General features: G+C 60.4%; 6 protein-coding genes across 6 annotated transcripts; all 6 read left to right on the forward strand.

Moving 5' to 3' along the window:
- Positions 1-1,567: 1,567 nt before the first annotated feature.
- LINJ_34_0580 (conserved hypothetical protein) lies at positions 1,568-7,210 on the forward strand (the record flags this gene model as incomplete). Its single annotated transcript, XM_001468408.1, has 1 exon — positions 1,568-7,210. The coding sequence occupies one exon, from the start codon at positions 1,568-1,570 to the stop codon at positions 7,208-7,210; it is 5,643 nt and encodes a 1,880-aa protein (XP_001468445.1).
- Positions 7,211-8,836: 1,626 nt separating this feature from the next.
- Positions 8,837-11,341, forward strand: LINJ_34_0590 (putative GTP-binding protein; the record flags this gene model as incomplete). Its single annotated transcript, XM_001468409.1, has 1 exon — positions 8,837-11,341. One exon carries the CDS (start codon positions 8,837-8,839, stop codon positions 11,339-11,341), a length of 2,505 nt encoding a protein of 834 aa, XP_001468446.1.
- Positions 11,342-12,216: 875 nt separating this feature from the next.
- Positions 12,217-12,585, forward strand: LINJ_34_0600 (conserved hypothetical protein; the record flags this gene model as incomplete). Its single annotated transcript, XM_001468410.1, has 1 exon — positions 12,217-12,585. The coding sequence occupies one exon, from the start codon at positions 12,217-12,219 to the stop codon at positions 12,583-12,585; it is 369 nt and encodes a 122-aa protein (XP_001468447.1).
- A 1,100-nt stretch (positions 12,586-13,685) lies between these two features.
- LINJ_34_0610 (conserved hypothetical protein) lies at positions 13,686-17,423 on the forward strand (the record flags this gene model as incomplete). Its single annotated transcript, XM_001468411.1, has 1 exon — positions 13,686-17,423. One exon carries the CDS (start codon positions 13,686-13,688, stop codon positions 17,421-17,423), a length of 3,738 nt encoding a protein of 1,245 aa, XP_001468448.1.
- A 1,016-nt stretch (positions 17,424-18,439) lies between these two features.
- LINJ_34_0620 (conserved hypothetical protein) lies at positions 18,440-20,977 on the forward strand (the record flags this gene model as incomplete). The annotated part of the gene is made up of 1 exon (XM_001468412.1): positions 18,440-20,977. The coding sequence occupies one exon, from the start codon at positions 18,440-18,442 to the stop codon at positions 20,975-20,977; it is 2,538 nt and encodes an 845-aa protein (XP_001468449.1).
- Positions 20,978-22,651: 1,674 nt separating this feature from the next.
- LINJ_34_0630 (putative enoyl-[acyl-carrier-protein] reductase) lies at positions 22,652-23,605 on the forward strand (the record flags this gene model as incomplete). The annotated part of the gene is made up of 1 exon (XM_001468413.1): positions 22,652-23,605. The coding sequence occupies one exon, from the start codon at positions 22,652-22,654 to the stop codon at positions 23,603-23,605; it is 954 nt and encodes a 317-aa protein (XP_001468450.1).
- Positions 23,606-27,966: the final 4,361 nt, after the last annotated feature.

Below are 27,966 nucleotides of genomic sequence, written 5' to 3' on the forward strand. Positions count from 1 at the left end.
CGCTCCGCGGCCTACGAAGCCGCTACGTCGCATGGAATGGTCCACCGCTGTCACAGACGAGTTCGTGGGCGAGAGAACAAGCAAACGTGGCTTAGGACAGTCTCGGTGGCTTCGCGAGGGACCGGTGAGCATACAACTCACCTGCCCTTTCTCTTTCGCCAACGTTTTTTGTTTGCTGTTTGTTTTTTTTTTTCTTGTAGCTGGCTCGCTGTCTCTTCTCCAACATACACATGCGCCTTCCCTTCTTATACGTATATATTGCCTTTTTTGTCTTCTCTTCTGCACTCCCACCCCTAGACACTGACCGCCTGTTGCCGCGGCACTTTGGTGCGATGCCATCACATGCTGGCCAGCTGTATCACACCACATAATGACTATGAAAAGAGCCGGCGTGGGTATTTTGTGCATATGGTTTCGCATATTATGGTGAAGGTGTGTCTTGGACAGTAAACGCCGACGGGCAACTCTCTCTCTCGCGCGCGCGCGCTCTCCTCCTTCTCCGCACCTCCTCCTCCTCTCTTCCTCTCTACGCCAGCAGGTCAGTGCACCAGTCCCTGCGGAGATTTTATTTTTCGTTTGCATGTTCATTTTATTGCTTTCTTTTATTGATCTTTGTACGCTTTTCTCGATGCATAACAGTGCGCCGATATCGAGGACATGATCGAGTTTGTTCCTCTTGCCCAGCGGAAAGATAGTGCTTGATTCTACCTGTCATCTTCGCTAAAGGGCTCCAGCCACCTTTTGGTTCCTTCTCTCTCTCTCGTTGCTTTCACTGTGCGTGTCTTCCAGAGTGAATCTTCTCCACAAGACCCCCTTCCCCACACACACGCGCACACACCTTTTCTGTCGCCACCGGGCGAGACAGGAAGCTGGAAAGACAGCCAGATCCCCACTCTCGTGAGTGCTCACAAGCACAGGCATATATGCGCACGTCTGTGCTCTTGTATGAAAAAACACGCTCGACTCCTGCCGATGTGACCTCGGTGTGGGCGGCCCGGCGAGGGGCCCACCGCCCCCAGAAGTCGGATCTATGGTAGCGAATGTGCCGACTCACCCAATGGCCTCCGTTTAACTCCCTCTCGTCTTTCTCATCTCCTTCCCTTCTTCTATATCTCTCTCGCGCGCGCTGGCGAAGGAACAGATGTATTCATCAACGCTTAGAGGTTTTTCGTTGTTGTTGTCCTGCCTTCCTCACCTCCTCGCCCTGCTGAGACGCTCATCAAGCCGCGGTGCGCTGCAGCTTACAGAGGGAAGTGGTGCTGCGCGCAAGGTCGGTGCTGCTCTCTCTGAATTCAATATCCTTGTCGGGCTCGTCTTGTAGGGAACGCATGTGAATACCCATCCTGCATCTGTAATGCTACTGTAATGGGGTGTGGTGCAGCTCAACTTCTCGCCTCCGCATCTCCCCCCCTCTAGCACTTAAGCATCATCATCACCCCCCCCCAATCGATATCCGCTCTCACTTGTCTCGCTGTCTCGTCGTACTGGGACCCCTAGAAGCGACTTGGTGGCGGTGCACCTCTATTATCTTTGCAAGTCCACGTGCGCGCCAGTGCACGTATCACACATGCGGACCTCAGCCGCAACCCGCACCGCTGGCAAAGGTGTCTGCTCTCAACATGGCTCAGTAGCGGCAAAGAGGAAAGTGCCGAAGGACGTGTTCGGTGGCGGCGTCGCGGGGCAGTCGACGCAGACGCGGAGCAGGCGAGCGGAGGCTGTCGTGCGACACGTTGCGCAACTACCGGCTTTTGTGGCCTGGGCGCCCGGCAACGCTGCAGCGACACCCAGTCTCGTGGGACAGTATTTGGAGTTTCGAGTGGCGGAGGTGGCCGCGCAACTCAACCCGATCCAGCAGGCGAGCAACTATGAGCGGCTTACGCTGTTGCTCACTGAGCTACTCCAGAGGGACCTGGTGGCTGGTATCACGCCGTGCGCTGTGCAGTGTGGCGTCCTTGATCTCATGCACGCCTGCGTCGCTGCGATCGCCAAGGGAGAAGTTGGCATTTACGATGATCAGCGGAGCAGTGGACGAGAAACCAGTTTGGCGGCGGCGGCAGCAGCAAGCGTACAGTACGCGCGCAGCCCCAGCGCGGCATTTGGCAGCACTTCGAAGTCGGCCCGACAAGGCGGTGGTGGTGCGGTGCCGATCGAAAACCTTCTCCCTCCCCTCATAGAGCAGCCGGAAAAGTCGCTGAGAGATGCACGCGATGATACCGGTGCTGCCGCCACGGAGGACGAGCGCGCTGCCATCGCAATGGAGGCGTGGGAACATTGCATGGCCACGGCCCGCGAAGCCACATCGGCGGAGGATGCGTCGATGATGCCGAGCGCCACAGCCGTCGCGACCATGATTTCGGGTGCCCCTTGCGCGAACGCCGCGCACTCTTGCACTTCAGCCGTCGCCGCTGAAGCGCCGCTAGTGTCGATTCGCTCATTTCCCGACGCGCTTTGTGCGCTGATCGAGCGCTGCACCGCTACGCCGCTTGTGTGTCTCACTCTGAGTGACCAGCAGTGTCAGACGACCGCCGTGAGGGACCTGCTGCGCGCGCTGCTGACGATCATGCAGCGTATCGATGGCAACGCGGTTGCTGCCGTCGACTGCGAGATCGCCCTCGCCTCCCACAGCTCCTCATCCGGTCACCACACACCAGTCGCCGCGACGGCGGCACTTGATCTTCAGGCGGTGCGTCTGGCCGCTTTGAAGGGCGTCTCACGGGTGCTGGCCACCTACCTGGACGGCGCTGACGGCAGCGCGCAAGCACCGACGAAAGCGTCGGAAACGTTCACGGCGGGACTTGACCGCCTGCACATCTTGTCTGTCTTTGAGGATGTGGTGCACCAGTGGGCGCACGTGCTCACAGTGCTCCAAAAGGGGAAGGGGCTCATCGGTGCCTCGGCAGGGGTCGGAAAGGGTTTGGATGTCAAGCCAGAGGACGATCTCTTTGGTGCGGCAGGATCTCCCCAAGGACGTCGCGGCGGCAAAGATGGAAATGGCGCTGCTGCGCAGCTTCATTGGGTGCTACGCATCACCTACCAAATCATCGCCGCTGAGCAGCGTGAGGCAAGCCGTGGTAGCGCAAAGGCCGCGCCTCGCGTGCGACTGCTCCCCCCGCTGCTCGTCCCCGTGGCACTTCGCACGTTGTCGCTCATTTCCACAGCCATTCCTCTCGTCTGCCGCGCTGCGTCATATGCGCAGCTGTGTGTGGATGTGCTGTGGGGCGCATCGCTTCTGGCGCCAAGCGAATCTTCACGCCAGCTCATGTACGGCTCGATGGGCGTTGCTGGCCTCGCCGGCGCCTCTAACGGCAGCTGCGAAGGTGAGGCGGACGTCAGCAGGAGAGCAGAGGCGAGTCCCCCAGCCATGGACCTCTTCCTTGCCCTTCTCCACCAGTTCAACGAGGGCCACAGTGCTGCGCACTGCGAGCTGCGCGACGATCTCGTGTGTCTCTTCGCGTTCCTCCTCCGCTGCGACACACAATACGTGGAAGACGAGCTCGTCGCACATCGTGTCGCGCAGAGTGGGACCCCACTAACGTCTTCGGAGTCACTCAGCTGTCTATCCGCCTCCCTGCCTTCGGCCGAAGTTCACGCCACGCCGCTCAATCTCAGCGTCGCCACTGTGGAGGCAATCAACGCTGTAGCGGCGCTGCTGTTCGAGACAACGTGCGGAGCCGAACTCACAACGACCGCGCACTCGGCCACAGCCACAGCCCCAGCGGCCTTTCAGTCCACCGACGTCGATAGAGGCGAATCTGCTCCGGTGACGCTGCTCTCCCTCGACGCCGCGCGTCGGCACGCGCTGCGCTTCCAATCCATCGCCAGCTCTGTGGCACGTCGTCGTGAGTTGCTCGACTTCAAGATCTACGGCTGGCAGCTGCTCGATGCTCACTACTGCTGGCAGCTTGCACACCTCACCTATCGCGAGTACGTTCACTGCCACGCCACCACCGGCACCGTCAAGCAGGTCACAGGGACCGACGCCGGCGATGGAGCCGTCACGGCGGCCCTCTGGGGAATTCAACTCTCGCATCTGGGCTTCCTGGATGTTCTGCTTTTGTACGTCGACACGCGCACCGACGAGGCGGCGGTGGTGGCGTGGACACAAGGGGAGCTTCTTAAGCTGGAGGTGGAGGCCTGGCAGCTTCTCACATCCATGATCCTCTTCACGCAGCACCTAGGCGCGAAATCGGATGGGCTGCAGGTGCGCTGCCACAGCCCGTACAGCGAGAAGCCGTCCGCGGCACAGGATCAGCAGCAAGGAGAGGATAGTCCACTGCCGAGCGTGCCGGTGGAAGCTGTCGACAAGCACCACTTCGGCGAAGAAGCCGAGTACAGTGACAGTGACATGGACAGCACAGGCGACAAGCCCGGCATGCTGTGCGGGGCCGATGTGCACTTCATCGCTGCCGGTGGTGTCGAGGTGGCGCTCCACTACTTGCGCACAGCGCCACCCGAGGCGGAGGCTGTGAAGCGGTGTGCCCTCGTCACCGTTGCTGCCATCGCGAGGGCGAGCAGAAGCGGCGAGGCGCACGGGCGCTCAGGCAGCTACACGGATGAGGAGGTAGCTCTCGTGCAGACGGCCCTGACGCAGCACGCCCCGTCGCTCGTCCCGTTCCTAGTGCAGCTCATCCAGGAGGTTGACGTGTACGTCGACGCCTTCGGTGTCCCAGCAGCGGTGCCGCCCCTCATCTCCTCTTACACGGCGTCGGTGGCTGCGAAATCTCCGCAGTGCGTGGGGGGGCACCGTGCCGCGCGAGAGGACAGCGGCATTGAGTTGGCGGCGGCAATGCCGACCCACGGTGGGGTGCGCTGGAATTGGCTGCCACAATCAGCCGCCCACGCGGCTTTTGTCGCTTGGAGCCTGCTGCGTTGCATCGGGGATGTCCCGCTGGCAGAGGTGGGTACGGTGCGGGAGCTGGCTCTACCGATGATGAACGCGAATGGTATCGAAGAGGACGACCATGACGACGAGGCCAAAGACACAAAAACGCACAATTCGCACTTCAGCGTGAGCGTAGACACAGCCGCGATCACTGCCGGCGCGAGCAGGCGTAAAAGCGTCGCGCGCGACAGAGCCCCGCTTCGGAGTTTTGAGTCGGCGGACTGGCAGCCGCACGAGGAGGTGGATTTATCCATTTCGAACATGTCGTTCTCTGGATCCTCAATGGGTCCACTAGAGGTGGATGGTGAAGATGCCGTCGTGATCGCCCACCGTCGCCCGGCCGCATCGTCAAGGGCGGCAGGTGATGGTGAGTCGGCGGCGTGCTCGATTAGCTGCCTCTCAACCCCGTCGCATACGCGCGTGCTCCTGAGAAGCGTGCACTCGCAGGCTTTGTGCATTCCCGATCTTTTTGCGGAGCACGGCGGAGTGCATCTGCTCACGTCGTGGATGCGACATGTCATGCGCCTATGTTTGTCTGCGCGTCCGGAGCAGCAGCAGCAGCTGCTGCTGCGCCGCAGCAGCGGAGGAGCCGCGCCAAAACTCACAAAGGAGGAGGTGGCGAACCTGGAGCACTATGGCGACGTATTTCTGCTCTTACTTGACGTTCTTCGTGCCATTGTGATGGGCTGCAAAGCAAGCGAGATGCAGTTCGTCGAATCTGGCGGGGTGCGCGGAATGCTGGACCTCATGGAAGCCTACGCGCTGGCGCATGGCCTCATTGACCAAGCCTCCCGGCACGTGCGCCTGACGGCGAGGGAGAGCTGCGGCAGCGCTGCCGCCGGCACGGCAGATCATAAGGAGCAGGAGGGTGTGCTGATGTACGCTACAACGCTGCTGTCGGACCTTCTGGAAAGCTGCCCTCGTGCCATCGATGCTTTCGCCACGTGGCGCAGCTGCCGCATTGCCTTGTCTCCGCTCACGCCGGACGTGCTCGAGTGTCGGATGCCCAGCGACGACGGAATTGAGGCGGTGCAGCTGCTGCTGTGTCTCTGGGCATCAGAGATGCCAGCACGAAAGAGCGGCGGCGCGGCCCAAGCGACCCCTTCTGGTTTGAGGCTCCTCCGTCTGCACCTGCGGCCAGCTCTACGCACAGCGTTGAGGGAGGAGTACGTGTGCCGCCTCTTGCGCCGACGCGCCAAGCTGGGGGTACTGGAGGCGGAAGCCATTCGCAACTATTACCGCTACCTGCACTCGGAAGCTGTGCCAGCCACAACGTCGCAAACGCCGGAGGAGGGAGTGCCTGACTCCGTCGTGCTCGCGTACATGGAAAAGCTCATGTCCCGCAGCAGCAGGTGCCCCGCCGTGGTGCCGGAGCAGCAAATCGCCCTTCTCATCGACGGCGCTCTGGGGCTGTGCATGAAGGTGTACGGGTGCCTGTCTACCGTCGGGTTCGACTTGCTTCGCACAGCAGAGGCAGAGGCACTTGCAGTGCCGTCGATTGGGGCGCGCCTATCCTCGCTGGAGCGATCGTTACTGGTTCAGATTGCCGCACTGCCGGCGTTGTGCGTAGACGAAATCAGCTTGGCCATGGCCGAGGTCGCTCTCGAGTACGACTCGCTTCAGGCCGGAGCGGACTCCGAGAGCAGTGAAGCCAGTCGCCACGCTAGCGAAAACGCGGCGGCGTGGCGGCCCACGTCGCCGGACCGGCGAGTGCTGTGCGCTGCGGCGCAAGAGGCCGCTGTTCGTGCCGGAGAGCTCGATCAGCTCATTGAGGTCGGGGAGCAGGTACAGCAGGCACGAGAGTCGCAGCTGTACAGCCGCTTCCTTGTTACACAGCTGCGGCAGCCGGTGGGGCGGCTGGCGGACGGTCGGCCAGGCGCCGTCAAAGGTTCGTGGAAAACGCAGCGGTGCCTCTCCACTACCCGCGGAAGCTTTGTGGCTCGCAACCGCAACGCGCTCGCGCTCTCTGCAGCAGAGCTGGGCGCGCGCCTCTCGGCTCGCCTGGCAGCCGAACAGCTGCAGCGACGGCAGTTCAACGGCACACAAACCGGTGCTTCGGTCGGCGAGGAGCAAAGCTGGGCAAGTCCGCCCAGCACGGCCCCATCTGTGCTGGGCAGTAGCCGCACTCCGTACGCCACACTCATGGACTCTGTCAACGCCGCCGCCCACGAGCGGCTTTCCGCCACTTTGTTCAGCATTGTGGGGCCACCGCACCGTCCCTCTGTGCCCTTGACGCAGCGGCACCAACAGCGGCAGGCAATGATCGCGCGAAGCCTGCGTAAGCTGCCGCTGGATCAGTCCACCCCGAAGGGTCCTCACAAGCCGTAGTGCACGTGCCTCGCTTTACAGACAGAGATGTGACGTGGCCGCAGCCCCGCTTGCGTCGGCTCACTGGTTTGACCCATGAAGGGACAGTGGGTATATGCCGAGTAGGTGAGAGGGCTCGCCGAGAGGTGTGTGTGATACCCGTGGAAAGGGTGCTGCGTTGCCGCCTCTGCTGTAGCCAAGAGAGCGGAAGAGCGCAGTGTGGCGGTGGTGGGTTCTTCTTGGCCTCTCGCGCCACCCTTGCCCCTTCCGCGTGCGTCTCTCGCATCGCGCCTTCACCCTGACGATGCTGCAGCCCGCACATGTTTTATTTTGTCGTTGTTGCCGTCCTTTTGTTTGCCTGAACTGCAACGCTCGTTTAGATGTAACTACCCTTCTCTGATTCTCTGCCTGTTGACGTCCTCGTACCACGGTTGTTCCCCTTCCATCCATGTATATACAAGTGAGAGGGGCCGGGAGGGCTTCGCCTGGCCGTCTTTTCGTCTCCTGGAACACACACATGCACGCCTCTTTCCCTCCCGCCTACCCCACCCCGCACACACACACACACACGCACACACTGGTTTCGGTTCTTGTAAGCGTCATTATGTGGCGATGGTGCCGATGCTGTGAAATGCCGTTGTTGTTGTATGTAATGGGCGCAAGTGTATGCAAGCGTGGTGCCTGTGCCCGGCAAGCATGCGTTCGTGTGTGTATGTGTGGGTGGGAGTTGCGGGGGAGGAGGAGGGAGGGGACCGTCGCTCGACAGATGAGCAAGATGTTGAAAGCACAGCCGCGCACACAAGCAAAAATAAATAAACAACGATGAAGGCAAGAACAAGAAAGGCAGGCCTTCGACATCCTACATCGCCCATGTGCGTTCACCTGCTGCGCATCTGATGTATGATTTTCGGGGACGCACAAAAGGGACGAGGGCAGCTTCTTCCCCTCTCCCTCCCCACACACATAGACACACACACACACCTCATCTACCTTCGGCAGCATACAGAAAAGCATACGGCGGCCACACTGACGCGAGAGGGCCGCACTTCAATGTACTGCTCCGCCATCGCATAGTCCAGGCGGCGCATGACGCGCTCATGCGCGCTTCCTTGCGATCCTCATCTCCCATTCCCGTCTCTCTCTCTTTTTTTGTGAGGTTCGTGCCCTCTTCGGTAAACGTATCCCGTGCGCACCGGCATGTGTGCGTGTCTCTGGAAAGACCTCACAGCGCGCTTCTGTGAGTCACCATTGAGGACACTCCGCAAAGGACAAGCGATAACAAAGGAAGGGAGCGAAGGAAAGGGACGCGCTCGCGTCCCTCTGGGTGTCCTTAAATATCCTCGTTTCTGTTTTTCACTCCAGGGCATCGTTGTCGCCGAGCGGAGAACGGCTGCTGCCTCACCGACGTCTAGCACCACCGAGGGACAAGAAAATACTGTACACACACAAGCCTCACCGCACTCAGACCTCTACTTCAACTGGGGCCACACAGTGGAAGAACGACGAGCTCACGCGCTGCGCCCTTGTGCATGTGCTGGCGCGTGTAGCTCTTCTTCGCCTGCTATTCACGGCTGCCTATCCTCCACTGGAGCGCCTGCAGAAGGGCAGTACGTCGTGCACCAGCAAAGGCGCGGTTTGAAGAACGTCATGAAGTTGTGCGGCGTGCGCAGCAGCGGTGTCTCTCTCACGCGGTCTTCTGATTTTCCACGTTTTCGGGCTGCCCACCATGGTGGCGCACACACGGCAACGCGACATCAAAGTCTCTGTGGACGGCGCCTCGACTCCTACATGGGCGCTGGCAAAAGATGGTGCTTTAGGCCCCTGCTTGCGGAGCCCCGAAGGTACAGCAACGCTTCTTCCGCTTTCACAACTGACGGTGCCACCGCGCCGGCGCATGGGGAGGGCCTATACGTGTCCCACTACGCCATGCCAGAAGACGCACGTCGCCTTGTCGGGACACCGCAGTTGCTGCCACGGAACCCCGCAGAGGAGGTTGCCTTCAAGAAAAACCTAATCAGGAGCTTCCCGCAGGCATGCATCCGCAACGTGAGTGTAGTGGCGCACGTGGACCACGGCAAGACGACGCTCTCCGACGCCATGCTTCGTTTCTCGAATCTTCTGCCGGCGGACGGGGCCACCGGCACCTTTACAGATCGCCTCAAGGTGGAGAAAGAGCGTGGCATCACCATCAAAGCACAGACATGCAGCGTGCTTCTCACTTTGCGTGAGACGGGCACACAGTATCTCGTGAACCTGATCGACACTCCAGGGCACGTAGACTTTCAGTACGAGGTATCGCGTAGCCTCTGCGCCTCCGAGGGTGCAGCGCTGCTGGTGGACGTTCGGCAAGGCGTGGAGGCACAGACCATGGCACAGTTTTATGCGGCACTTGAACAAAATCTCACCATCTTGCCGGTGCTGACGAAGATGGACAGTGTAATGAGCGACGCTGAGGTGGAGAAGACGCTGCTGCAGCTGGAGGACAGCACCGGGCTGCTCAGCCGCGAAGTTATTCTGACGAGCGCGAAGAGTAAGCGGGGTATCGAGCAGCTCTTCCAGCACATCATTGACAAAGTGCCGCCCCCATGTGGTCGTGAAGGCTTCTCTGACATGAAGCAGCTTCCAGCCATGCACCCTGGCAGTGCTGATCGAAAGAAGGTGGAGAAAGAGCTCGTGCCGCTGCGCGCTCTGCTCTTCGACTGCTGGACTTCCGAGAGCAGTGGCATGGCAGATGGTGCTGCATCAGCGCCGGTGAGCACGGCTTCCTCGGTCTCCTCGGGAACGGCCCCTGCCTCCGGCGGCCAATCTGTGGCGAAGGACGGCATCTACGGCCTCATTCGTGTCATGGATGGCACCGTCACCCCAGGCACTACCGTCACCTTCTTCCACTCCGGAAAGAAGCACGAGGTGCGCGAGGTGGGCATCATCCATCCCACTCTGCACCCAACCGCGGCCCTCACGGCTGGTATGGTCGGCTTCGTGTTCTTCCCTGGCCTGCTCAAGAAAGACGTTTTCATCGGCGACACCCTCTGTACACTGCCGACGCGAAAGCACACGATGAGAGTGGTGGCGACAGGGTCCCCTGCGACCGCGTCACGCACGAAACCCGCCACGGCAGCAGAGACAGCGAGCAGCGACGACGCGAGCGGCAGTGGCAGCTCATCTGTAGTAGAGCCGATCCCTGGCTTCAAGACGGTGCAGCCCGTCGTCTTCGCTGGCTTCTACCCCGACGAAGGCGTCTACATCACGCAACTGCGCGAGGCAGTGGATCTCCTGTGCGTGAATGACCCCTCCGTCACGGTGGAGCAGCTGCAGTGCCCAGCGCTCGGCCCCGGGCTGCAGCTGGGCTTTCTCGGCTTCCTTCACATGCAGGTCTTCAAGGAGCGGCTGCTCATGGAGTTTGGGCAGGCGGTGCTCGTCACGCCGCCGCAGGTGCAGTACATGTACGTGGAGCAGCACGGCGACCCTGACGACCCGGCGCAGCGGAAGCCTGTCTCCGTCAGCAACTGGCGGTGGCCGCACGAAGGCGTCGGGGCGTACCTCGAGCCATTCGTCACAGCAACGGTCCTGACGCCAAGCGAGTATCTCAACGAGATCAACAGCGCTGCGCTCAGCGCCTTTCGAGGCGAGATGCAGGAGATGCGCGTGATCGACGGCGCCCGCACTTTGGTGCGGTATCGTATGCCATTGGCAGACCTCGCCCGCGGCTTCTTCTCGACGGTAAAGAGCAGCTCGCACGGGTACGCGACGCTGGAGTACGACGATCTTACCTACATGACTGCCGACCTGGTGAAGATGGACATCGTCATCAACAAGGCACACATCTCCGCGCTGTCGACGATTTGCCTGCGCCACGAAGCCAACACGCACGCCCGGCGCATCATCGGCTCCCTCAAGGAGAAACTGCTCCGCTCCTCCGTTGACCTGCCACTGCAGGCACTGGTGGGGAGCAAGATCATTGCCCGAGAGACCGTCAAGGCGTACCGCAAGGACGTCACCGCAAAGATTCACGCCGGTGACATTTCACGCAAGCAGAAGAAGTGGAATGACCAGAAAAAGGGCAAGGAACGCATGGCTCGCCGGAGTGTCGGCACCGTAACGCTGGACCAAAGCGTGCTCGCGGCTGCCTTGGGGGCAACCACTGCACGGTAGGAGGTGGATAAGGTCATGAAAGAGGAAACTGCGTGGCGCCTTTGTGTATGTCTGCGATGCGCCGTGCAGCAGAATGAGGCGAGCACCTCTCGGTATGCTTGCTCCCTCCTTTCTCTTCGCTTCTTCACACGCGTGCCGCATCTCCCTTCCTTCTGTTTTTTTTTTCTTGTCCGTTCTCACGAAAACACCAACAAAGGAATGCGACGAAAGAGTGGCTGGTGCCGCGCTGTGCTCAGAGCTGAAAAGGGCGGCCACGCACCAGGTAGATGTGCAGCGAAGGCTGGTCATTCAAGGTGGACCGCACAGAAAAGGAAACGCAGACGAACGTACTCTGCATGGCTGCACTTGTCTTTCTCCCTTTCTCTTTACCCATTCTCTACGCACGCTACAACGACGTCCAACTGGCTATGTACGGCATACGGCAAACACGCACACGCATGCATACACAAATGCATATGCAGATATCGTTCCTGTCCTTTCCACCGCACTCCGAAGCATTTCTTCCGTTTCACGAGGAACAGCAGCCAGCTCTCACGGCACCCGTCTCTCAGTGAGCCAACAGCAACAAAAAAACGAGAACCTTCTCATCGCCCCCTGTCCTTCACCACTTCTCTCCCACACACAGACACACACACACACCTCCCCACACCTTTGCGTGCGTGCGTGCGTGTGTGTGTGCAGTTTTCTTTTTTTGTTTTGTTTTCCTATTGTCGTTTACGTTTCCTCGCTCTTCTTTCTTTTTTTGGGGGTGTCCCTCTCTTGCATCACTGCCACCATCACTGCATTGCCTCTCCGGCTCCCCATTTCTCGCTATATATATATATATACATACACTCACCCGTTGTCCCACTCACTTCCCTGACTTACCCTCGGCAATGCAGCGCCCCGCCTGCGTCAGCTTTGTGCGCCGCATGGCCACCGCCTCCCTCGTCTCCGCCGCGGCGTGCCAGGCACCCGCCCGGTTCAGCTCCGACTACGTGAATAAAGCCGCCAAGAAGAAGCTGGAGGAGGGCGAAGACGAGCGGTGGCTCGAGGCCGAGATGGATAAGAACATCAGCACACCAGAAGAGCGCTACGCCCATGCTCGCGAGATCGAGGCGCTCAAGCGTATGGTCTCTCAGCTCAAGGAAGAGCACAAGGACAACCTCGAGGAGGTGAAGCGTGATCGAAACAGTGAGCTTGAAAGCCTCAAGAAGGAGATGACCGAGCTACAGAAGAAGATCTCAAAGCTGACCGAGAAGTAAGGTGAGGAAGGGAAAAGGAAACAGCAGCGCAACCTCGCAGCACGTTCGTGTTATGTGACACCGCACCAGGGTGTGTCAACGCGGAAGTCAAGGGATTTATATTCACAGGGATGAATGTGAGAGTGCGTGCGTGTGCACGTGTGACGTCAGGTTAGCGTCTTTCACTTGTGCCAATCACCACCTGGAACGAACACATAAGCACGCACACGGAGAGAGACACTCTCATGCGTGTGTCCACAGGCATGAGAGTGTCTCCCTCCCTCCCTCTCTTCTGCCTCGACTCTTTAACCCTTGCTTGGCTCTCTTTTCTTTCGTTTCTTTCTATACAAGTCTCTCCCTCCCTCACTCGTCATGGTGTTGGTGGCACATCCTTCCCGTGCACCCCTTCGTTCCCGCTCACGCGCATGATGAATGAGCAGCAAAAACAAACGCAAAGATTTTGAAAGGCCGTCCTTGTGGGCATTTCTCGCAAGTGGGGGAGGGGGCATTACCCGCGCGAACCGGCAGAAGATGGCGAGAGCGGAGAAGAGACGCTGGCTGAGGGTCAGTCGCTGCCTTGGTGTTTCACCGCTCACCAAGTGGACAAGAACTTCACACCATCGCTGCGTGGCTCTCACACGTATGTGCGCTCTCCCCCTCTTCTCGTACCTCGGTGGTAAAGCGCACCACACCCGACAATGAGCTGTCGAGTCGTACACCCGGCTCTTTGTCTTCCTGACGCTTCCTTGCGCCCTGCGGCGCGGAGTGGAACCTCGGCGCGTTCTCATTCTTCTCTCCTCGTCTCCGCCTTCCCCCTTCCCTTGCGCGGATTCCCACTTCTCCGAGTGGCCCCCTCAGGCAAATCCCGTGCTGGCAGCGCCGTGTTTTCTCAAGCCCCATCTCCTCCTCTCTCTCTCTCTTCGGTCTGGTAAATGCGCAGCGCCTCTCGCGAAGCGCCCATCCCTCAGCTAAGCGCGGCACTCTTAGGTTTTTTGTTGCTTGTGTGCGCATTTTCTTCTCCAGCCTGTCGCATCCCCCCATAGACCACCGCACGCATTGGCTCGCACGCCGGCACAGATCTCAAGAGCTCGATCCAGCTGCGCAATCGGCGTGTTGCGGCAATGTCATCGCATAATAGTTTCCATGACGCCGGCGGTGGGCATGAGCACTCGCTCCTGCTAGTATTGCAAGCCACGGTGAAGAATTCACTATGGCACTTGGCCTTCTTCCCTGCGCTGCGGCCCAGCTCGCACATCGTGTCAGCTGTCAAGGCGCATTCCTCGACGTCGTCAAAAGCGGCGGATAACAGCGTGGTTGTGAGTGCCCTTCACAGCCTGGCGCTGTTGGAGGCGGTGGGTTACACAGAGGCTGGCCACACGGCTCGGCGGCTGTGGCGAGCGCACGCCTTTGGATCAACGTTTTCTCTATCTCAGCACCTCGTGTCCGCGGAGCAGTGGAGCTGGGTCGACAAGCTGCGCGTCACGGCGCTTCGTCATGCAGAGGATCTCTCCTCCACACTCGGCAGCGGAGAAGGTGTGTTGGCCACTCTGCTGGCAGAGGCGCAGAAGTTGAATAAGCAAGATAAACAGACGACGGCGTGCGACGCACTTTTTTCGGAACTGGCTCACGACTACCTCGAGCACATTGCAACCGCGACCTCGGCCACGAGCACGGTACACGCGTCTAAGCCAGCTGCTTCAGCAGAGTCGAACCTTGGAGTCCCGCGGCGCCGCACAACTTCGATCTTCCAGTACGAAGTTCTGCCCGCACAGGCAGCTGCGGCGCGGCAGCGACGGCAGTGGTACGAAGCACGCCTGTACGCTGCTGTTGCGTGTAGCACAAGCATCTCGACCCCTGGACCGCTAGCACGACTCCTTGTCGCCTACGCCCATCAAGGCGATCGTCGACTGCAAGTTGCAGCAGGCACAAACCTTGAATGCTATATCGGCGGAGATCATAATGGCGAAAAGACGAAGGAGGGGGGCAACGCAGCCCCAGTCACGAGCGTGGCCACCGATACTGCAGCTGCCGCCCTTGCTCGGGTGCGTCTCAGCGGTGTGGTGGCTGGTGTCGTGGAGTATGCACTGTGCGTGGCTCGGGTGCGCACCGCCGTCGCGGTGGCCGAGCTTCGTGCCTCCGCCTCGGCTGTGAACGCGTCACCGGAGCAGCCTCCGCCGTGCACGGTGCCGACGTCGTGTGCCGTCGCCCACGTGCCTCACAGCGCTGCCCTGCTACTCAGCCTTATAACAGAAGAGTGCAGCTACTATCAGCAAACAGCGCCGGCCGGCACCGGTGGCGGGGAGGTGGGAGTCACCGCAGCGGTGCTGCACGCCGTGCAAGAGCTGCTCTTCACAGTTGTTCTTGGGGGTGGCACGCAGCACATGCACAACAGGCCTGAGCCGCCAGCCCCGCCGAAGAGGCCAGGCGCAGATGGAGGCGGTGGCGCCAGCGTGACGCCAGTGGTGATGGCCATGTCGACCACCCGCGGCGTGACACTGCCGGAGGCGGATGCCATCGCGCAGGAGTTTTTCCCTGCCCTCGTGCAGCAGCTCGGCATGGAGTGGGTGTGGTCGCCGCTGCTGCGGCACTTGGCGAGCCTAGACAAGTCCCAGGTGTCCGCAGAGGCAATCGACGCGCGAGCAGGCTCGACGCCCGTGTCGTCTCTGAGCGTGCGGTGGAGCAGCCACGTGCTCATGGACACCATTCTTCTGTCCCTCTCCCGAAAGACGTATCCGCAGCGTCTCCTAAACGTTCTTCCCGGCAGCTACGAGCGTCTCCTCAGCAACTTGGATCTACTGCCCCAAATACGTCCGCGGGGCGACGACGGTGACGATGCCGGTAAGGGTGACGCGGCGCGCCGTGCGAGTGGTCCGTTGCTGTTCGGCATGCCCGCCTACTACGCTGAGCCGGCATCTGCCCTGGTTGCGTACTTTCAGCGCGCCGGCGTGTCTGGGTTGCGAATAGAAGAAACGGAGCGCATCCTAACGACTGCCACGAGTATACATGCAATGGTCGTGCGACTTCGAGCACAGGCGCCTTCGAGGCATGACGCGGACGGGTGCGAGGACGGCGCCGATGATCGAAGTGGCGAAGAGCTGGACGGCAACGGTAAAAGCTGCGTTGCCTCTCTTTACTACCATAATAAAACGAGGGCCACGCCGCACGCCTACGCACTGACACACGAACGTGTCGAGCATCTTATCACGCGCTATCAGGGTGAGGTGCTCCTTGCCGCTGTCGTCGTGCACACCCAGTTGCGTGTGCCGAGCCAGGTACAGCAGCTCATGCGCGTGCTTGCGCCGCTATTCTTGAAGATACACCTGGCATGGCGCACCCATCACGACGGCAGCAGTGCCTCCTGGCTACTTCAGCCTCGCACGGACCCCAGCGTGACCGGTACGACACCCAGCGCCGCGCGCTTCAGCGCAGAAGCGGCGGTGCTGCTGGATGAAGTGGGGTACGAGTTTTATCCCCTCGAGTGGTTGCCCGCTGCGTTGGCCGCAAGCACCGCGACAAGCGACTCATCTGTCGAACGCCTCGCCTTCCCCTACTCTCTGTTGGCCGCTGTAGGTCACCAGTTTCAGCTGCAGCTGCGCGGCATCCCCCTAGGGAGCAGCGGAGACGTCACCCTTCGCCACCCTGCTGGTCCTCGGACGTCCGCCGTGATGCCGTCGGTGGGCGGAGCGGCTCTCATTGCCAGCTGCAGGGGTGGGGACGAGGAGGAGACCAAGTCCACTGCCGCGGCGTGGCGCAGGACCGAGCGCTTTGTGACGGGGCTCATGCAACTCTGCTACCTCGACCCCAAAACATCCTCGACAGAGCTGGAGGGGACGCTGGCGGTGTCGTCTACCAGGCGCGTCTTGACAACGAGCGGCGGAAGTGCCACGCTGGGCTCTAGTGGCGGTGGTAGCTCAGCCCTTGGCGTTCGCGGCAGTCGGGCGAACGTGATTGCAGCGGCCGATGTTGCATCGCACCGCCTACGCTCCCTGGTGCTGCAGCCGGCGGTGATGGACGCCATGTGGGGCTCAATGGAGAACACTGCTATCACCAGGGGCAACGGGGCGTCGCAGCGGTACGGCGAGCGGCGTGAGAAGCGGTCACGGTCGGTGTCCGCCTCAGCAGAGGCACAAGAGCACCTTCGATCGATGCAGCAGCTGCTGCAGGAGTATGGTGCCGCCTCCTTCGACACAACGGTGGAAGCCGCAGACTTTGCCCTCATGATTGCACAGGCCTTCCTGCCTCTCTCTGTCGGCACAAGTGCCTCACTTTCCTCCGCATCAGGCAAAGCAGGCCCGGCCGCCTCGGCAGGGAAGAAGAGCGAGGCGCTTCTGCGTGCTGGACTGGGATGGGGTAGTGCGGTGGTGGGACACGCTGCCACCAAGGCGAGGGTGCACATGCAGCTTCAGCAGCAGCAGAAGGGAGGTGTCTCGTCATTTTCGGCGGCGCTTGCGCATGTCTACAACAGTGCCACGGTAGACACGGCGTGGCTCGCGCGGAGCGCACTGCGGTACGTCCCACAGCGCATCTGGGAAAAAATGTGTGCCCATCGAGCCGAGAGGCTTGCCCTGGTTCATCGGCACAGCAAGTGGGTCTCACGCCTCCTCGGAGATTTGCCCACCGCTTCGGAAGCGAAGCAATGCGACGTTGGCGATGCGCACCGCGTCGACCCGCTGCTGGTGGCGCAGTGGACGCAGTGGGAACGTGTGTTGGAGCAGCTAGGGCTCTCTGAGCACCTTGAAGGCAGTTCAGCCGCGGCGGCAAGCGCGATGCCTCGCCTATCACCTTTCTCAGCAGAGGATATCACATGTGCGCAGTGGTTGTGGTACTCGCCGTACTTCGCGGCAGAGATGGCGCCCTAAGAGCTGCGGGTGTCGAGGAAGCCCTGGCTGGCCTACTCGGGTTGCTTCTGCCGTGGCATTGTGTGGTGATTTTCTTCTTGCTCCTATGGGAGGGCGGCTCATAACGTTCCAGGCTGCCGTCCCCCGCCCGCCTGCACCGCTTATCAGCAAAGAGCCGCTCCCTATCGTGACCGTGCGCTTCTTACCTGAGAACACTGTGAAGGAGCTTAGGAAGGAGATGAAATCTGGAATGAGGCGCTGGTGTGCCTCTCCACTGCCTCCTGCTCCGCCTCACTCACCGTGCATGAGATGAACGCAAGCCTAGCACCGCACAAAAAGGCAAAAAGAAGGGAGAAAAACATGCTCCGTCCGTGTCGGTGAATGTGCCTGTCTTCAAGCGCGTGTGCTCGGCGCCGCGTCGCGATGCTCCCTTCACCCAATCGATCTCTTCGACTAATCCGTCACTTGCACTTCTGCCTCGCCGCTCGCCCACCTCTCCCCTGCTTCCTGCTCGCTCTCGCTCTCTCTCTCTGGAGGCATGGACCATCTTGTGGCCATCTCTCGTCTCCGTCTCCTCTTCGATGTAGGTGCCGCACTTGCTTGCGGTGCCCCGTTGCGCTCTGCACTCACTCAAGGAAAAGCAAACACGCGGCGGCGTTGTTCAGCCCAAGTAACACTTTACGGGGGCATCGTCGTGCATATATATATATATATATATATTGTGATTTGGGCTACACATAGAAGCGTGTGAGGGAACGGTGGTGTTGCTCCGTTTCGCATTCGTTCTCCTCTACTCCGCCATCATAGAAAAACAAGCACGTGCGTTCTCACCGTTCGCGAACACACGGAAGGGGGTGGTGAGGGAGGGGTGCCATCGACGCAGCAGCGCGATATCCTCGGTGCCTTCCTCCAAACACGCACACACACACGCAGAAGCCTCTGCTGCCTCATCCACTCCACCAATCATTTCTTTTCGTGCCTTGTTCGCTTTCTGATAGAAGGGTGTACATATATACATTTTCACACACACTGTACCCATGTCTTCGTCCCACACGGAGAGAGCAGTATCCCGAACGCAAGGGGTGCAGGGCTCCACGCCGACGAATGCCGGAAGTAGCAAGCTGGGCACGCTCTCCGTCAGCGAGCTCCGCACGGCGATGCAGCAGCACCTCCGCTCCACAGGGGCTCTGCGTGAGCTCAAAACGCAGCTACGTGGCATGGTGCTTGCCGAGATTCTACAACAGCCCAAGACGGCCAGGATGCTCGTGCACGGGGCGTCGCAGTCGGTCCCACCGTCACTAGGAGAAGGGCAGAGGAAGCTGGATGACAGTAAGGCTTCCGCTGCCGGGTCACCTGGCACACCAGCCATCGCCATCGTCTCGGGCCGGGCAGACCACACCTTGCAGACCTGGTCGTGCGGCTTGGCAGACGCCCTCGTCGAGAATCACCTGCGTCGCACGAGGCGCGCAATGTCACTCTCCATCTTCAGCACAGAAGCCGAAGTACCACCTTTCAGTGTGAGCGGCGCCCCAGCGGAGGAGGAGCAGTACCTCGCCCACCTCTTCCGGCAGATCGACGCTGGTACCTCCGCCAACCCCGAGGACGACATACTCGCCCCCTCCCCGTCCCACTCTATGAAGAGTGTGTTGCAGCGACTTGTGGAGGACTACGTGGCGCGGCAGGGCCTCGCGAGCACCGCGGAGGTGGCACGGCACCTGCACAGTTGCAGCACCCAGACTGAAGCGGCCGATTGCGCCGATAGTGCGACGAACCCCCTCAACTCGCTTGAGTGCCGCCTTGCCGCCGTCGATGCCAAGTATGCGCTCACCTTTGCTCAACTGAAGCGGACCGGTGGCTCGGGGGAGCAGCCTTTCTTTCTCCGCTCCGAGGTGGAACGTCGCCTGCAGCAGCACAAGAACGACATGCACGCGCAGCTGCGCAGCGAGTACGAGCAGAAGTACAACAGCTTCACTCGAGTCAAGCTGCAAGAGGCGCGCGACGAGGCGGAAGGGCGGTACCGCCTCCTTGCGCAGAACAAGACAGAGGAGCTGGCCGAGATGGAGCGCAGTCTGCTCGTCAAGCTGGAGCAGGAGCGGCAGCGGCTGAAGATGGCGTGGGAGGACGTTCACCAGCAGCGCGCAGAGCTGGAGAGGCGCCAGCGCGACACTATAAAACAGCTGGCGGACTACGACGCGGCGAAGCAGCAGAGTGACGCGGAGCTGCACTCATGGAAGGAGAAGACACGCGCGCTGCAGCTGCAGTGTGCCAAGTGGGAAGAGCTCTGCGGGACACGGCTTATGGAGTTGGACGGCGCTCGCAGTCGTGAGGAGCGGCGTGTGGAGGACATCCGTCGCCTGCAGGCTGAGCACGCCGCGGAGTTGCAGCTGAAGGAGGAGGAGATTGGCCGTCTGCGCTACCGCCTCCGCCTCGTCTCGCGCGAGAGCGACTACTCTCACTCTGCCGCCGCCGCAGCAGCAGCAGCCTCAACGGGCCGAAATGAGAACACGGACACCAGCACCGTACCACAGGCACCGCCCCGCACTTCAACTGCGCCGGTTGACCCACAGCAGCTCTACGGCCTTCTCCTCCGTGCGGAGGAGATGCACCGGAATGCAGCGGTGCAGCAGCAGCAGAAGCGGTGGGACGCAGCGTGGGTAGCCGCTGCTGCTGCCGCCGCCGTATCTCCTGCGCCAGCCACGGCAGCGGCGGCGGCAACGCCAGAACGCGTATTTGCGGTGTGCCGCAGCTCGTCGCCGGCGCCGGCGCCACAGGCAGCAGTGTATCCGTTGCCATCAAGTGAAGGGCAGGTCGCTCGGCGGTCACCTGACCGCTCGGAGTCTTCGGACAACCAAGTGGCAGCGGCGTCCACCCCAGTCGCCGCGATCATGTCGGCCTCCACCTCAGCAGCTACCCCGGCAACTTCCTCGCCCAAGGTAAGCTCCCCAGCGCCGACGGACACCGCTACTGCGGCCAAGCCTCCCCCATCCTCCGCTGACAAGCCTCGGGAAAGCAGCGCCTCATCGAAGAAATCTCTCAGCACCAGAGCCTCAGTCGCACCACCATCATCCTCGGTATCGTCCACGCACCCAACTCCCCAGAAGCCAACAAGTGTGCCGGACGTCGAAGCCCAAGCCGCCGAGTCACTTACGTCGTCCAGCACGCGTATGAGCACGTCTTCATCCAGCGTACCGTCCAGCACCTCGGCAATGCCGGTGCAGCCTAGCGTTCATAATGCAGATGATGATTCCAAAAACAAAACTGCCGCCACAGCGCTCCTCAGCTCCGTGACTGAGGAGGAGCAGAGTGGCCGTGATGAGGTGCAGTCGGAGGAAGCCAGCGCGCGTGACAGCATCGCGTGGTTGGAAAGAAATCGACGCGAGCTACTGACAGAGGATTTGAAGCGTGCCCGCAGTGAGGGCGGCGTAGTCTCGCCCTGGAAGCACTTTGGCGGCGGATCGTCGGGGCCTCAGTTTGGCGGCGCTGCTGCTGCCGCTGATGTGGACTTCAATGAGTCTTTTAGCAGCGACGACGCAGCGCTCATTCACGACTCGGATGAGGATGACGTGGAGTTTTAGAGAAGAGTCTTGCATGTTGTTGTCGTTTTCCAACCTGCAGCACTCAGCTGCACGAGTCTCGCCGACGCATGCAGAGCAACTGCAAGCACAAGCTTGAAGGGAGGAACGATGTCGCACTCTATGGAGAAATGATTGCGGGCGACTGTTGCATTATGCACCCGCACCCCCGCTCACTAGGCGTTCGAGACGCGAGAATGACGAAGATCATCACTGCTGCAGTGTCTCTCATATCCTTTCTTTCATCCATTACTCCCACAGCCCTTCCTGATGGCGTGTGGCAGGAAGTGCCTCAGTGCGTGGTGGTGTCACAGGGCCCAGTACATCCCCTCCCACTCTCTCTGTGTGTGCGTGGAGAAGCCGGGCAGCCCCCCTCCCCTCCTGTGCTTGCGAAATGCCGAGCGGCTTCTGGCGGTGACAGGGTCTGGTGACTGCGACGTGGGGAGGCCAGAGCGATGCATTGCTACTGATGTCGGCAGTGAGGTCGTGGGCGGCGTTGCGTCGGAGCGACCCGCGCCGCTGAACGCGCCGGCGCCATCGACATGATGGGCGAAGTGCCAGCGTGACTGGAAGGCGTCGCAGCCGGCCCTCACACTGCCCGCTGGTGTGTGTGGCGGGGGGCCTGGGGCACCGCGCGAGGGGGTGCGCGAGGTGGTGGCGTGCGTGATAGGTGCGACTGTGAGGCGACCTGCGAGGCGGGTGATCGGGTGGAGCTTGAGACAGAGGCCGTGCTCTCCGATGGCCGAGCCGGCGCATGGCTGTACTGGTCGTGTGTCGACGGCTGCCATCGCACCACGTGGACGAGGCCGGTGGGTGGAAGCGTGGCGTTTGACCTCGTGTTGTATGGCAAAGAAATGGGCTGACGTTTCAAAGCAAGAGAAGAAAAAATATACAGCTCCACAGAAAAGCATTACATGCGCTCACAGAGAGAGAGACGGAGACGTGCGTGCGCACACCGAGCGAAAGCCTCAAGGGTGGCCGTCACGGATGGGCAGATCGGCATACCCTGTGACCGCCGTGGAGTAGCACCCCTGTGCTGAGCTGCCCCCGTGTATGCGCTTTTACGGCCTTGCAAGTGAGCGGTCTAGACTTTGTTCGGCGCGCAGCGGGGCGCGACTCCTTTTTCTGCATATGTGTGGGATCCCTCTTCCCCTTATGCTGACTCGCATCACCTCCCTCCCTCTCCCTCTCCCTCTCGCCCATGTCTCTCGGTGTGGTGAACGTCTGCAACACTTCGCTTGCCGTGCTGCATTTTTGATCGGACGTGTGAGCGACGCTCATCGATGCGAAACAAAACCGAGCTCGACCAAATAAATCGAACAAAAAAAAAGAAGCGCACAAGCGTGTGTGTGTATATATATACACACACACAACATCCGCAATATCGTTGACCGCGCAGGCCCCACGCCTACGTCCCCTTGCAAGAAATCAGCACATCTCATTTAGCTCCTCCTCATTGGCATCGCTTTCCCTCTTTTCGCATCGAATATACGCAGCCATATATATATATATGGTATTCCACTCCATCTTTGGATAGGCCTGTCCACCACTGCCTCTCCCCCCCCCAACTTTCACTCTATACGCCTTCCTGCCGGCATCTCTCTCTCAGCTTCGCGAGTATCAGGTGTGTCTCTTTACCTTCTGTTTTTCGTTCCCGGTTGTCAAGTAATATCAGCAATGCAGGCGAATCGAGTCACATCGCTCTTTGGGGTGCAGTACCCCATCGTGCAGGGCGGCATGGTGTGGTGCAGTGGATGGCGTCTGGCGTCTGCCGTGAGCAATGCAGGCGGTCTCGGCCTCGTGGGCGCCGGCTCCATGAGCTTCGACGTTTTTCAGCACCACGTTCGTCGCTGCAAGGAGGCCGCGAAGAAGCCCTTCGGCGTCAATGTCCCTCTCAGCCGCGATATGGCGCAGTACATGGACTTCATCATCGAGGAGAAAGTGCCGATCGTGTTCACGAGTGCCGGCAGCCCTAAGCTCTGGACCCAGAAGCTACAGAGCCATGGCATTAAGGTGGTGCACGTCGTACCCAGCTGCAAGCTCGCCCTCAAGTGCGAAGCGGCAGGGGTCAACGCCGTCGTAGCTGAGGGGTTCGAGGCCGGTGGTCACAACGGGTTAGAGGAGATCACCACGATGGCGCTGGTCCCGCAGGTGCGTAAGGCTCTGGCGCCTGAGGTTCCCCTGCTCGCAGCGGGCGGCATTGCGAGTGGAGAAGCAATGCTGGCAGCTATGGCCCTTGGTGCGGAGGGAGTCCAGGTAGGCACGCGCTTCGCGGTCACACAAGAAAGCTCGGCGGCAGAGGAGTTCAAGAAGAGGTGCACGGCGGCAGGTGAGGGCGACACGTACCTCACACTGAAGCAGTACATGCCAACTCGTGTCATGCTGAACGACTACGGCAAAGAGGCCCGCCGCCTCTCTGAATCTGGCGCCACCAAGGCGCAGCTGAAGGAGTTCCGTGGAAAGGGTCGCACGAAAAAGGGCATGTTCGACGGTGATGTGACGAACGGCGAGCTCGAGATTGGTCAAATCGTGTCCGCATGCAAGGACGTTCCGACCGCTGCGGAGGTGGTAGAGCGCATGGTAAAGGAGTTCCGCACGCGCAACGCGCAGCTCGCCAAGATGAATCTGTAGAGCACACGAACGAAGCAGTGCGTCCTCTTCACAAAGTCGCGCGTTGCGAGTCGCACATACACAGGACGGAAGAAAAGAGAGCCGTGACAGAGAGGCGCACACAGCAATATACCATTGCACACGTGTGCACTACCGCCGCCCTCCTCCCGACCCTCTCTCATCTTCCCTTTTTCTTTTTTTTGTGGACAGTTACATCCCGCGCGCCTTCTTTTCTGTCCTCATTTCTCTGCAGGTTCCCATCCCACACGCGCCGCACTTCCTTTCGTCAACATCACCGCCACCTCAGCAGCTCAGCTTCTTCACAATGGCTAAAGCAAGGGATGATGGAGCGAGGCGTGGAGAACCACACACAAGCTCTGTCGCGCCCACTTAGAATGGCACGCCCAAACACGCACACACAGAGACGCATGTGCTCATGCTTCGTCTCTCACCGTCTCGCTGTGTGCCACGTCTGCACCAGCACTGGCGGATACACTATGGTTTAGGTGTACCCGAAAAAGGGGGTGAATGCTCGCGTCTCTCGCCTCTCTTCTCCCCCCCCCCCCACCTCCCGTGAAAGAGACAACTCATTATACGGCGAAGTCTCCAAAATTGGCGAATTGACACCCCACATTGTGTGCGCCAAGCTGGCGTTCCCCTCACACACACGCATGCCGGACCGGTCACGATGGCGTTGTAGTGCGAACATGCACGCGTTCTCCACCTGCGCATGAGCTCGCCCTGAATAGAAAACGCCTCCGCTCTGCACTTCGCAAACTTTGGCGGGGCCTACGTGGCCCTCCGATCAGGACGGCATCACAGAGGTGTCGTGGGGGGGGGGGGGTACCCCCATCGGGAAGACTCCGATGGGTCGCATTGCTGCACCCGAAACGCAACCATCATACACATCTCTCGCGAAATGACGTAGATCTCGCCGGGGCGTGCGTGACGCTGCACGAAGAGGGCGAGCACAGGAAACTCGCATCCGCTCAGGAATTCCGCTCTGTCTTGGAAGAGGTGTGAGTTTGAGATGGCCGACTCGCGTGTACCCCCACAGCAGCCCCAGTGATTGCCTTCCCGCCTCAAACACGGTGGCCACCGCCTTACGGAGCTGCCGCGCCCACAATGCGACGCCTACACGGCACAGGGCGCACCGATGGCGCCCGCATCCCCGCAGGGTGACCGTGAGCAGAGGGAAGCAGCCGAAGGAGAGCACGCATGTGCTCCCCACGCCTCGAATACGCGCCATCTTGCTCCCGTGCAGGTTACCCGGCTCTCACAGCCTGACGAGGAGGAGGGGCCATCCTGCGCGTCCTACAAGCCGTGCCCGAAACCAGCCCATGGACGCCTACCAGTGGCCAAAGAAGAGCGGAGGGAGCCCCCTTGCACGCGGCACAGGGGAAGGCGATGCACCTTGCCGATCTGTGTGGCGAGATGAGAAGCGAGAGGCAGCAACGGATGCGGTGCATGGGAAGTATCCTCGACCAGTGCCCCCGCGCGTTCCCAGAAAGCGTCACTCCTCCGCCGCCGGTGACAGACGCGGATGTCGAGGCCCCTCCCCTCACTGGCAGCAATCGTTATGGTGTGCCCAGCGCAGCACCGACCCCTCTCCTTGAATGGGCCCCCACCGTCGTGGAAGAGAAGAAAGGACGTATCGGACGGCGGCACCCTCATTCTCTGGCCGCGACAAGTCAACAGCTGGCCAGATGAGCAGCGTTACAACGCGGAGGTGGGTCTGGATGCGCAGCCACGGGAGAACTCGTGCTCCACGACTGTGTGCGTGTGGGAGGGGGGGTGACAGATCTGGAAAGGTCATCTTTTTCAAGTGCTTCTTTCCGTGCATCTGCGGCCGCTCTTGAGCCTGTGAACCAGGGACCGCTCCGTGCATCAGCGAAGAGCGCACCCGAATGAGCTTGGCTGTTGGCCCAGTGGTGATGTGGGTAGTGACAGCAACATCGGCCTGCCATCCTATGTGTGCCACGCGACCCGCCTCCGACATTCACGTGAAGGTCTGCATCGACAGCATTCAACGAACGGGTGGTCGACAGGCGGTGGAGACAGCTCTGCAGGGGCCCCGAATCGCCGCGGAAAAGCTTAGCGCCACCTCGAATGACGACGAGACCGGCACCTGCAACATGTCTGCGTTGGCTGGCGTGGCGCTTGACCACAACTTGGGAACGGTCTGCGGTGGAAAACAGACGTGCACCCAGCTGAGCACCGATTCGTTCAAGCAGCTGACAAGGAGGAAGAGCTGGGACGGCTCATGGGTCGGCTTTGGTGTGCCGCCCGAGTCGTGCACATGCCCCCTCACAATTTTCGTCTTTTCCTCGCGGCGACGCGCCGGCTCTGCTCGAAAACGGTCACGAGGCCTCCACTGTGGTTCCTCGTGGGCGGATCTGCCTCAGAGCGCCCAAAGCGAACTCCGCTTGTGGCGCCAACGAGCAGCACCGAATATAAACCACGTCGCGCCGCACGTCTTTCGGCGTCTGCCGCAGAGCACGGCCTTCACATAGGCTGCAACCCCAGGAGGACGGGGAGGGGGAGGGTGCGCGGTACGCATGCATCCGCATACGAGGCAGATGGTCGTCACCGGTAGCCTCTGAGGGGAAGGGGAGGGGCGCCAGGCGCAAATAGCATCAACTCGGCTGGGCTCTGCGCGGTTTGCTGTGCCTTGTAGGCACAAACAACATTTCCAAAGAAAGCGAAGAACAGCGGCAGCACCACACCTTCCCAAAGATAGCACGCCGGCCCTCTCTGCCCTCCGTGAAGGCTGCGCACGCGGCCATGCGATTCATGCTGCAATTCATGCGCGGATAACTTTTTTTCCCATACGCGGCCACTTCTGAAAAACAGCAAGTTGGCCGCTAATCCTGCAGGCCGCCGGAACCGTGACCCTGCGTACCACGCGTGACGGGGTCTACCTAGCAACATGGCAAAGAGCACGACGTGATGGATGAGGGCGGGAGGGAGGGGGTGGACCCTGCACTGCCCGTAGAGGTCATCAAAACGCGATAAACAGCGACCCTGTGAAAACGGAATGCAGAGGTCAGTTTCGCCCTTCTTGGCCACATTCAACACGTTCGGTGACATCGTCCACAGCACTCGAAAAATGGGGGATGGAACCCCGCAACCGTCGATAAAGCTCCCTCTACTCCACAACTCTCTCTGATCTCATACTGACGAGTGCAGGAAATATTGACATACACACGCACTTGGAATGCCTTCCTTGAAGCCTTCGTCGCCTTGCGGTGCGGCCGGGGTCGTTTGTATTCGCAAGGGTGCCGCTGAAGCGATGGTGGCGGTGCCAGAGCTTACCGCTGCTGCCCTCGAGCTGCTCAAAAGTGGTGTCTTTCACGGTTCCATGTGTGCCGAAGCAGCCGCCTCGAACATACCGCTGTTATCCCTTCCGCCGTCGAAGTGGTCGCACATCTCACCCACGAGGCGTGGTCCTGTGTCATGCTTTCTCTCTGCAGATGCATTGGTCACGGTCGGCCCGGCAGCCGATGTGAAAGTGTCAGAGTTGGAATTCGATTCCATCAGCACTGCGCGTCGGCTGTCGCTCTCCCTCATCACAGACACGGATATCGCCGATGAATGTCAGAGTCTCACCAGCTCCGTTGACGGTAGAGTGTCCATCTCCCTTCCCTACACTCTCTCTCGCAGCACCTGCAGCTTTCAGCACAAGTCACGCGACTTCTTTGCTGTTCGTTCTTGCAAATGCGGTGCATCCTGCGCAACCCCTACGTCCATCGGCGCCGCAGCGGCTCGCACCGAGGCCACAGCAAACTCAGACGTCGTCACGGCAATGAGCAACACCACGAACATGTCGCCAGGACACTCCATCAGCAGCTCTCGCAGCTTGCTTCGTTCCCCGCGGGCGCGTGTGTGGAGGACAGCGGTGCCGCAGAGCAACCGCCATGTCGGCGCCAGCGTGCCTGGCCTGCTCGAGGAAACCGGGTAGGTGGAAGAGGCGATCAGCGTGGTCTTGACGATGGCCGACTCCGACCGCCACATGTTTTCGTGGGCGGAGCTGAAAAGTCCACATGCGTCATCGAAGAGGATATCCACTTCAATGATGATGTCGTCGCCTAACATCACTTTCGCAGTGCGAAGCTGCATATTCTGATTGTGTGTGTGTGCAGCCTCGTGTATGCGTGCGTCCACAGATATGTTTCTCCCAGCGAAGGAGTCTTCTCTCTGCTTCTCCTGCTATGTTTTCTGCGAGTGGAACCTCGTGCTTGGAAGGAGAGGGTAATCGATATACTTTTCTTTCTCATTTTTTTTATTTCCGTGTTGCCTTTGTTTTTCTTTCGCTTCATGTATAGTTTTAGCTGGTGCGGCGTTCACGCAAGTGCCTGTGGGCGGGTGGGGNNTTGTAAAAT

The sequence above is a fragment of the Leishmania infantum genome, chromosome 34 (genome assembly GCF_000002875.2).
Source record: "Leishmania infantum JPCM5 genome chromosome 34".
Taxonomy (NCBI): domain Eukaryota; phylum Euglenozoa; class Kinetoplastea; order Trypanosomatida; family Trypanosomatidae; genus Leishmania; species Leishmania infantum.